Here is an 11,419-nt window from a genome sequence, read left to right on the forward strand (position 1 = left end):
GTGTTGAAAAGTCTGCTGTGATTCTGATGGGCTTTCCTTTGTATGTGATTTGTTTCTTTTCTCTTACTGCTTGTAGTATTTTGTTCTTCTGTTGGGTTTCTGGGATCTTGATTATTATATGTCTAGGTGTAGATTTTTTTTGTTTGTAGCTAGTTGGGGTCCTATATGCCTCAGTTACCTGAATGTCAAATTCTTCCCCTCTGTTTGGGAAGTTTTCTGTCATTAATTCTGTGAACAGCTTTTTTAAGTCATTTGTATTCTTCTGCTACTGCTAGTTGGGGTCCTATATGCCTCAGTTACCTGAATGTCAAATTCTTCCCCTCTGTTTGGGAAGTTTTCTGTCATTAATTCTGTGAACAGCTTTTTTAAGTCATTTGTATTTTCTTCTGCTACTTCATGTATTCCTATCAGTCTTATGTTATTCTTCTTTGCATCATCTAGGAGTTGTTGGATTGATTTCTCATGATCTCTTACTCTTTTTAAGAGACCTCTCTTTTCATGATCACTGTCTGCAATCTTATCTTCTATATCTGAGAGCCTATCTTCGCATTCTTTTATTCTGTTGCCTACACTTTCAATAGAGTGTTTAATCTCCTGGATATCTGTTTGAATCTGTTTTATGGATTCCCTTTCTTTCCTATGTTGGTCGTATATTTTTTCTATTTCTTTCTTATGCTGGGCCTATGGCTTCTATTTTCTGTTTTGAATTTTTCTAGAGCCTGATTGATCTGTTTTGTTACTTCCTGTGCTTTGAGTCCCGGGTGTCCTGGTGGTTCACTATCGGCCTTTTCATCCTCATTTGCCCTACTGTTAGCCATTGGTGAACTGTAAGTCTGTCCTTGTGTCTTGCTTAAGTGTTTCCTCATTTTAATTTTTGTTGTGGGACTGTCCTTGGTTTAATTTCTGGATTATCACCCAAATCTTCCTGATATAGTTGGGCCCTAGCTTCTGTGTCTCTAATGACCCACGGACATTCTCATCTTCATAACATCAGAGAAAACAGCTCATCAAATCAACGGCAACGCTTTACCCCAACTGATACAATCAGCAACACATTAAGATCAAGCACAACTTGGACACTGACCACCTGTAGTAGTCACTAGTCTATCACCCTTAAATCATTTGAATTAAATTGAAATCAAGAAGCAGTCCAGAACATGTCTGCAGTGAACAAACTTTTCAATATAGTATATTACCATTAAATGGCTGAGACAGCGTGAGGATGCAAGACCCCTGATCTCAGTTAGCTGATTGCTGAACCCCATGACGCTGACTGACCTCGGGCTGCAAGGCCCCAATTGAGTTCCCCATCCTTCTGAATGGTTGAACTCTGCAACGTTCTATTACAGGTTTCCCTGCCGTTTCTTTAAAGATGTTCAAAGTTGGAAACTCAGAAAAATACCCTTGATCACCACCTCTGTCTTTGCAGAGTGGGTCCAAAGACTTGCACAGTCAGGAGGTCTGAGAGTGATGGGCGGGGCTTATGGGGGTTCAGGGGCACCCGTACTGCTACCTTCCCAGCGCTTGAGCGATGGCTGCTGGGTCGGGAGCAGACGTGGTTCTCCTTCCAGCAGTGGGTTGGGGCCCAGGCTTCCTCCTCACGCTTGAGCGATGACTGCTGGGTCGGGAGCAGGTGTAGTTCTCCTTGAGAAAAAGTATTTTTGACAGGTTTATTTAGAAGAGTGGACATTTTTATTAACCAGTACAAGTAAATATATATTTTTTGCAATGGAAATTGAAAGCATAGCAATAAAATCAAGTAGCGCATAATACATTAAAATTCTGTAGCAGGGCCAGGAATTTAGCTCAGTGGTTCTGCTGCCTGCCTTGCAAGCACAGGGTCCTGAGTTTGATCCCTGGTACTGCAAAAAACAAAACAAAACAAAACAAAACAATCCAAAAACAAAAACAAAACTATATGCAGTGTTGTATTATTCCTCAACTATGAAATTAAGTCCAAAATCCACAGAGAAAGTGAGTTATATTTTCCAGGAGCTGACAGGGAGTGCCAGAGAATGGGAATGGCTGTTAATAGGTCTGGCTTTCTTTTTGGAGTGATGAAAATGTTCTAAAACTAGGTATAGTGACGACTGTACAACTGTGTAAACAACTGAATAGTAACTTTGAGTTAATTTCATAAGATGTGAATCATATCTTAATAAGCTTGTTACTTAAAGATCTATAGCAAATAAACCTTACAGAGGAAGTATTTTGAAAGTCTCAAGATATGTACAAAAATTTTACTCATTTAGTTTCCTAGTTATAACAATCCCATTTATATTGCTTCAGCTTAGCATTAATATTTTATAGTCTCTTAACATGGTTACACATGCATATTTTATAAGTTTTCTGCAAAGTTAAAAATTTCCATTGTGAAATTATTGGTCTCTCCCAGGTACAGGAGCTGGGTAGGAAGGAAATTGTTCTAATGTAAAGAACCTTTACATTAAATTGTGGTAAATAAGATCTGTATTCTAGTCTGGCCCATCAAGTAGCTGAACAACCTCAAAAAAATCTTTTAACCTTTGTGATCCTCAGTTTATTCATCATGAGATGAGGCAGTTGAACCAGCTAACTTTCAAAGTTCTTGCTGAATTGAAAAGTTTCTAGTCTTTAGAGAAAGTAAACATAACAAAGACCCAAATTCAATCCCCAGTACCCCCCACAAAAAAGAAGGTAAACATAAGTATTTTCAACCAGGTGCTTTATTTCATTTGTAAGGTCTTAGGATCAACTTTCTGAAGGTACTAGCCAGGCTTTATTTTCTTCTTTTGGTGACTGAGTGCTTTCTAAGAAAATATGTAGCAGGATCTTCATTTCCTGTTCTACTACTTTTACCATTCTTTCAGTCTCTGAAAAAAATATATCTGTTTCAAACCTTTATTTCATCAGCTGTTTTATATGTCCTCCTTCACTTCCAGTCTTTCCTTCCCCCTCCTGCCTATCTTACTGTTACTTTATTTTTTCATACTTCACTTCCATCCTTTAAAATCCTAAAGTACAGATACTTGGCTGGCATACTATTCTCAAGGATGCTTCTGTCTTGTTGCAGAAGGAGCTGGTAAGTGATACACAGAGATGCAAAAGTGGGTAAAACAGAAAAAGCATTTTCTTTGCTACCAAAGGGTCAGCCTGCACCAAAGGCTACGCCAAATGACTGGCCCTGGGCTGGGTTACAATCTGCCTTTTATAGGAGTTTTACAATTATGACCTCATTTTAGATGAGAAGACATTCTATTTCCCACAGTTTCCATTACAAAACATGGTCACAAGACAGTTTCAAAGTTAACCCAAATGTGGCAGTTTCTTTTAGGATGATTATCTTTAGCTATTCCATACCACAAGAGTGGGGGTCAGGGTTAGTAAAGCAGGACTGGTGACATCCTTTCATCTTAACACCTTTATAGTCATATGGTTTTAACAGAAAGTTTTATGGCTCAGGGACTGTTATCTTAGCTTGAACATTTGGTCTCATCCTGGGATGCAGCTAAGCATCTCTGGCATCTGTTAATTTTAAACTGGGGCTATGTGCTTTTAAGCTTCAATGGTGCAACCTTAAGTGTTTTGTGAAACAAGCAAAGCAAAGCAAATTACAGAAGCAAAAGGCAGCAATTAGTCCATACTTTTAAAAACATTTTGTAGGTTTCAGACTATTTACAGAAGTTCTCTCTTTCATTGTTGGCTTCCTCACAGCCCCATCATTTTACCTAAATAGGAATGACTTGATTGCAGACCTATATTATTTTGGCAGACTAAAATAGGGTTGAAATACCCTTTGACTTTTTTATTCCCTTCTTAGATAATACTGCATAAGATTTTAGGTTGTTACTTTATATTAAGAGATGTGAAATAGGAAGAAAAGGGCTAAAGGTGTAGGGAAAGTGGGAAGGATAGGGGAAAGGTAATAAGGGAAAGAAAAAATAGGAGAAAATGAAAAAATGGAAATAAAATGTTTGTAAATGGGGAGGGGAGGAGGGGGTGAAGGGAGGACAGGGACAAGAGGAAAAAATGAGAACCAAGACCTGTCATGTAAAGGTACAAGATCCCAATGATGAATGTAACTGTACTGTATACCTAAAATGTACCAATAAACTCAACGGGGGGGGGGGAAGAAAGTTTCAAGTACATATAACAAGGATTATTTGGAAACAATAATTGCCTGGTAAGGTTGAGTACTGAAATTAGATCAGTTATGCACCTTTCATATTTAGAAGTCTTCTTTTCTGTTGCCTGAGAAAGAAAAGCAGATCTTAGGACATTTATTATACTCCTGGCCCTATCACCATTTGGAAGCTGTTGCTTATACCTTCTTTGGTTGGAAAGGATGTATGGGGGGGCCTGACTGATTGATGGGCTCTTTCCTCAGACTTTTTTACTTCAGGAGGGATTCACTATCTCAGCTGGCCCTTGACTTGGATGGAAGGAGATGTAAAGCTGCCTTCTGGGGCTGAGGCTGTGGCTCTGTTGTAGAACCCTTGCCTTACTTTTATGAGGCCCTGAATTTAATCCTCATCACTGCAAAAACAAATGAATAAACAAACAAGCAAAAAAAAAAAAAAAAAAAAAAAAAAAAAAAAAAAAAAAAAAAAAAAAAAAAACACCCTGCCTCCTGGTCCTGACTGGTGTCCAACTTGGTTTCCTCAAACCTTTCAAGGCTGTATATTTTTGCACAGATAAAATTTAAACAAGCAATATTCATTTGATTAGCTGCTGTTGTGGCCACTTTTACTTTCTTAATTTCCTAATGGTTTCTGAAATATAGACTCTCATATGAATGTATCTGATTTATTTTCAGGAATGAAGTTGATTCGCATGTGATTTAAGAATAGACCTTTGTTATAAGTAGAGGCTTATCTGTTATATTACAATAAACTATTGTCAAAATGATTTGTAATAGAAAAGAACCTCAGTGAGGGACCAAATCTCTTACTTGTATAGGGGAACTTATATCTCTAAAACAATGTGTTTCTTACAGAAGTCCAGGAAGAAGCAATGTGGATGACTCTGGAGAAAGAGATGAAAAATTATCCAAGTCCATCAGTTTTACCCATGAATCAGTTAGTCAAGTTTCAGAAACAGAATCATTGGATGGAAATTCATCAAAAGAAGTTAGTATGTACTGTCTTTTAAAAAATATATCTGACATTGCCATGTGCTAATCATTGTATAAAATGAACTCTATGAAATATTTAAACATTTAGGATACCAGGCTGCTAGTGTACTTTAAGATAAGGTTTAAATCTCTAAGTACCAGAGGTTATATAGGAAAATACAAGGTTCTGTACAAAGCTGGATAAAGTGCAGAGCTATCAGGCTGTCCTCTGAGCAACATCTATAAGGAGGATAAATATTATTTAAAAATACAAAACGTTGTTTAATGTGTAGTTAGTAGGGTTCTCCTCAGGGTGAGTAGTGCATGTGGTAGGAGAACCTTTTTTGAGTGAGGAGATGAGCCTCTGAGCAGCAGGCTGAGTAACCATATATGCTTCTTAAGCCCTTGCTACTTAAGCTACCTTCTTCAGAAGGCAGATTCACTTGCCTGCTGGGCTTTAGAGTTCATTGGTCAGTTTCTCCCTTTTCTCAAGTATCATTGTAAGTGTGTCGGTTTTAAAATTTCTATGGCTTTCAATCAGTTTGTATCATTATTATTGTTAAACTCAGTCTGGTCCCTCTGCCAAGAGCTCTTCTTTCAAGAAGCCTCCTGTATCTTTTAGAAATGACCAATAAACATTTGAAGACTTGCTTCTTTTTTGGAACAGCACTATATCCCACACACTTTGTGTATTTACTTCTCCAGACTTAGCATCAGTCATTTTTCTAAGGAGTCATTTTCTTAGTGAAGAATAATATGAAAGACCACATTCTGAACACTACGGGGGCTTGTGTTGTACAGCGTTTGTTTTCCTGATAAGGGATGCAAGTTTGGGGCCAAAGCTGAATTTATTGGTTTGGAGCATGGCTTTGGCTTCACATTCTACCATGTTACTTTTACTGTATGATCTTTAGTAAGCTAATTTAATTACTTAAATTCACCTTTGTCTTCGTCTTCTTAACTATAAAGTGAAGATAATTGCTTGAAGGATTTTAAAATAAGAATTAAATGAAAAAATATACATATGATTTTGTAGAATAGTGACTAGCACATATTAAGGATCCCCAAACCATAAGCTGTTAGAATTGAAAGTGAGCCTATATATGGCCAGCAGTAGTCCTTTTCTAACCTGGTCTAGAAATCTCCTGAGGTGAGTAAATGTTGAGAAAATGCTGAAAGAGAACACATTTATGTGAAAGACCTGAAAATTACAAACTTGTCCTAGGCCACCATCATCCATCATGCCTCTACCACAGCCTGGTTTTGTGCTGTTGTTTTCTCAAAAAACTTAGACAACTAGGGACACTTGGAAATTTAGTAGTAGTGTAAGAAATGAGAGATTCTGTGTGTTAATCTTTTTGTATGTTCTCACTGAAATGATAAAACTACTTCACTTGGGGAAGGTAACAAGATAGAGGATGTCTTGCAGGCTCCTTGTCCTTTTACAAAGAACTGGGTTCTCAGAACTGCTAATCTCTTCTTGAGTCCTTTCAATAGCCTGGCAATATCTTCTGTACCTCTTCTTGGAGTAACCTGTTGGTTTTTGCCTCTCAATTTTTGTTTGTTTGTTGAGACAGGCTTTCTCTATGTAGTTCAGGCTGGCTTTGAACTCTGTACCCGTGGCTGACCTCAAACTTGTGATCTTCCTGTTTCAGCCTCCTGATTGCTGGAATTAGAGGCATGCACCACCATGCCCATCTTGCCTCTAGTTTTGTCCCTACGGGGAAGAAAAAAAAAATCACATTTTCTCTCAGAAAAGTAATGGAATATGGAAGAATAACAGTGTTTTAAGATCAGTCATATATTTATTGATGTTTAGTATATATGTTTTCATATTATGGAATATAAGTTATGTAGAAGTTCTTTTTTTTCTTTGTGTGTTCAAGAACAATATGGTCATAGTCTCAGATATTAGCATATATTTGTATGTTACTTTGTTTAAATTTTCACTTCCAACAAAGTTGGAAATAACAAAAAGTCAGAAATGACTTTTTTCAAGATAAAAGTGAGTTTTTAATTTACACAATTAATACTTTTTATAAAATTTTGTGAAATACAGAAGAATATAGGGAGAAATAAAAATTGTGCAAATACCAATCACTACAATAATGACTGTTATTTTTCATATAGGCATCTATCTATATTCTTTATACTAAGAAATATAATTTAATTAGCCAGAAGAGGAGCTTCTTTGGGGCTGCAGAGAAATGCACTGTAATTAGCTCTGTTAAAGAAGCCCTGGGTTGTCTACTAAGTAAGCACTTTTTTTTTTTTTGGTACCAGAGATTGAACTCAGGACCTTGTATTTGTGAGGCAGGTGCCATGCCACTGAGCTAAATCCCTGACCCTAGTAAGCACATCTTTATAATGTGGAACGCTCCAAATTATCAACTCTTGATGTGAACAGTAATCTCTGCCTGAGGAATCAAGTCTTCAGATGAGCGTAAGCTAAATAAACTGTGCCCTGGATTCCAGTTGTTATTCTACTTTCTGAGTGGCCAGTGGAAACTTGTGACCTCCTGGAGCTACTTCTCTGTCCATTGCTGCTTAAGGATCTCCTGGGGAAGAAAGTATTAGGATTTTATATATGTTCTTGCATCTGTTTCACAGATGAAACATCTGTGCACACACACAAAGTATGAGAAAGTACTTTGCCTGTAGTTTATACAGATTTTTTACATTATCTACTAAGTCTGATTATAATACTATTGTCCTTGAATACTACCATGGCGATATCACTCATGCTTTAATACTTAGCATTTAACTATTATAGGATTGACATGTCTTTATTAAACCATCCAGAAAGTATAGGTAGCATCATATATTGAATTCATTTTAATGCCTAATCTCTTAGTCTCTAAAAGCACAGCCATTTGTGCTCCTATAAGTTTGCTATGAAATTAATTTCCCTTTTAATCTTCTCTCCACCACTGTACACTTCTGTGACTTTTAAATCTCTCTATTGCCTTTCCCTTTCTGCTTTAGTTTCTGGTTTTGAGAGCTGGGTGAGTTCTCTTCTTTGAAATGATTGGGCAGGCATTGGCTGGGGGAACTAACTAGATCCCGTTCATCTTCCTTGCCCATCCCAAAGAACTGACTGCGCCATTATTTTGTCCTTTGTACCCTTTCCCTTCTGCTTAAGTGATTTAGATAAATTGTAACTTTCTGTGAGTTCTTTTTGTGAATTCTTAAATGTTTTGTTCATTATTCTTCACTATGATACTTTAGGATGATATATAGTCTATTATTTACTAATACATCATAGGCCCACAATTAGTGACATTGGAAATGTGATTTAACCCTAACAAACAAAATGCTGTAAATATTTTTTAAAGAGCAGGATTTCAAAGTATGTTTAATATAGAATTTCTTGTAATAATGTATGCTGTTATTTTTAAAAATTTTAAGTTGTATTATTTGCCTTTTAGGGATTAGGTAAGGAGGAGGCCCAAAGTGAGAAAAAGATCAGAAAGAGTCCTTTATTAACTTCAGAAAAGAGGCTGTGTAGAAAGCCATCGAGATCGCTGGACTTGAATAAAAATGATTATCTTTCTCTGGACAAAAGTAGCACTTCAGATTCAGTTGATGAAGGTAAAGCATTTTTTATAAATTGTAATAAAATTTGAGATATGCTTTAATATTTATCTTTGCATCAGGTACTCTATGTGCAAATTGAGAATTTAGTTGTGTTAGATATGAGTTCATCCTATAAAGAACCAGAAAAGAAGTGTAAGTTTACTACATATTACTAGGTAGTATATAGTATATACTATAGGAGGAGAAAGTCTGCTCAATCTAAGCCATCTTCTTTCAAAGCCTAGCATTTGGAAATATCAATCACTTATAGCTTATGAATACCAAGCTTTCAGGTAGTAGAAATGGAGCATTATCCTGTAAGAGCAAATATATTAACAAAATCTGCAGAACATCAAGTTCTTTGGGCACCTAGATCCAAGAGAAAAGAAGGACAGAAGGGTCGAAGCCTGCCCAGAGCACCCTGTCCATACTTACTAATTCTACCAGTCACTGTGTTCTGCCTTAACAAATAGCACAGACTGTGAAGCTTACATAAGCAAAATCTATTTTCTTGTAACTTTGGAAGCTGAAGACCCAGACTGAGATCCCGTAAAGGTGATATGGTGAGAACTCTCTTCCTGGCTCATAGACAGCTACCCTTTCACTGTGTGCTCACATATCTTTTTCTGTATGCTTGCTCACAAAGGAGAGGGAGGGAGGAAGTTGGGAAGATGGAACTAAAAGGGAGAGGAAAGAAAGAAGGAGGCAGGCAAAGGCCAAGGATGTAATAAAGATAAGAAATCATTTCAGGAAATTTTATAGCAAGTCTCATTCTCTGTACTTTTTCTAACCTAGTACAAATAATCTGGGGCTTGCATATTAAAGGAATCTTTTTTAAAAAAATTGTGAAATCAATGAAGTCAGTACAGCCAGAGTTTTTGGGAAAGTTTGAGAGTGGTGACTGCGTTATTGAGGCTGTTAACATTCATGCTGTAACGTGCAGCAGGACATGAATTAGTCACAGCCTGTCTGCAAGAATTTAGGACTTTAGGAAGGTCTACTCTGGCACCCAGTGGCCAAATGGGTAAGTGGCACCAAAACAAGGATTTACTTATTCTTTTTCTCACCTATTGTTTGATAAGGATGGTGCTTAAAAAGTAGTTTTATTATCAAGTTCTTATAAAAGTAGCATTATTGATAAGTTGCATAAGGGACAATATTACATGTCATAAAAGCTGTGCACATACCTAGAAATAAAGAAAGAATAATAGAAGTTTCATTTCTGTATTGAATATGAGCCTGATCATATTTTGTTCTTTGCTGGTGCCCCATTAAAGACTGTTCAGCTTTATAGTAATAAGAACTTGCATGTAATATTCAACCTTCTGTTTGTGGATGTTTTTCTTCAGGTTTATGGGATAATGGCTTTTCTTTCTTTTTTTTTTTTAATTGAGTTTATTGGTACAATCTAGGTATACAATATAGTTACATTCATCATTGGGATTCTGTACCTTTACATAATAGGTCTTGATTCTCATTTTTTCCCCTTGTCCCTGCCCTCCCTTCACCCTCACTTCACCTCCCCATTTAAAAAACACTTTATATTTCCATTTTTTCAGTTTCTCATATTTTTTTCCTCTCCCTTATTACCTTTCCCCCACCCTTCCCACTTTCCCTACACCTTTAGCTCTTTACTTCCTATTTCACATTATTAATTATCTCATTAGGATCCTGTGTACTATTATAGTTTTTTGCACCAACGAAACTATTCAGTATTTCAGTTAAAGAAATCTCTATATGAACATTGAAAATAGGGAATCCTAAAATAGAACTAAAATGGAAGGTAAAAGAGAAAAGGCAATGATGTAACATTAAAATAATCCTTAATTCTGGAGATGAAAATGGTCCCTGAACATATTTAAATTTCTTCTTGCTCTTATAGTCTTTTCTTATTCTTTTTTTCGTTATTTAGAAATACTTTATTAGTTTCTGTAATCAAACCCACGTAGATATGACCTTACATATTTAGTACGATGTGTTACCCCTGTACACATGGAAAAAAAATAAAAATAAATGAATATTTCTAGACCAATATGGCTGTCCATTTCGGTACAATGCCAACTCAACACAGTAAATTAGGATGACTTTTTCCAAAGATGGCAGCACCGTTAGTTTCCCAAAATTCAATTTTTATATATATGTATATATATATATATTTATATTTATATAAAAAGACTAATAATAGTATGTTATACATCGATAGCAGCAACAGCTTTTCCAGGTTCTGCAGTCATCTGAACAAAATTATAGACATTCAGCACATTCCATTAAAAACAAAACAAAACAGAAAAACAAAGAAAAGAATAATATCCAGAAAACAGCACAGTTCTGTTGCTGTTGTGGTACCTGGGACCATTTTTTTTTTTATTAGCATCTTAATCATCACCTGGAAAGAGAACATTCTAGAATAATATCATTAAATGTAGCTCTGATAAAGCATAGTTCCTACTATGTATCATAAAGCAGGTACAAGATATTTTACATTCATATAGGTGTGATACAGTACCGTCCTACATCAATAATACTAGAATCAATTTTGGTTTGAAATTTACTTTGTCTTCATAGATATTTTACATTCGTAGAGGTATGATACAGTACCGTCCTACATCAATAATACTAGAATCAATTTTGGTTTGAAATTTACTTTGTCTTCAAATAAGATTGCTACCCCTGTTTCTTTCTGGACTCCTGTCACATGGAGAATTGTTTTCTATCTTTTCACTTTCAGTCTATGGGCTTCTTTTTGCACTA

General features: G+C 36.1%; 1 protein-coding gene across 3 annotated transcripts in view; it reads left to right on the forward strand.

Annotated features, from left to right (window-relative positions):
* The window catches only part of Gramd1c (GRAM domain containing 1C), a 110,224-nt gene that overhangs the window by 69,654 nt on the left and 29,151 nt on the right, over positions 1-11,419 (forward strand). For all 3 annotated transcript variants that reach the window (XM_010630085.2, XM_010630087.1, XM_019208329.2), the window contains 2 exons: positions 4,976-5,108; positions 8,521-8,683. In XM_010630085.2, the coding sequence (XP_010628387.1) occupies positions 4,976-5,108; positions 8,521-8,683 (296 nt within the window). The remainder of the gene's footprint in view (positions 1-4,975; positions 5,109-8,520; positions 8,684-11,419) is intronic.

This window comes from Fukomys damarensis, unplaced genomic scaffold (assembly GCF_012274545.1).
Source record: "Fukomys damarensis isolate Sample0158 unplaced genomic scaffold, DMR_v1.0_HiC HiC_scaffold_24, whole genome shotgun sequence".
Classification (NCBI taxonomy): domain Eukaryota; kingdom Metazoa; phylum Chordata; class Mammalia; order Rodentia; family Bathyergidae; genus Fukomys; species Fukomys damarensis.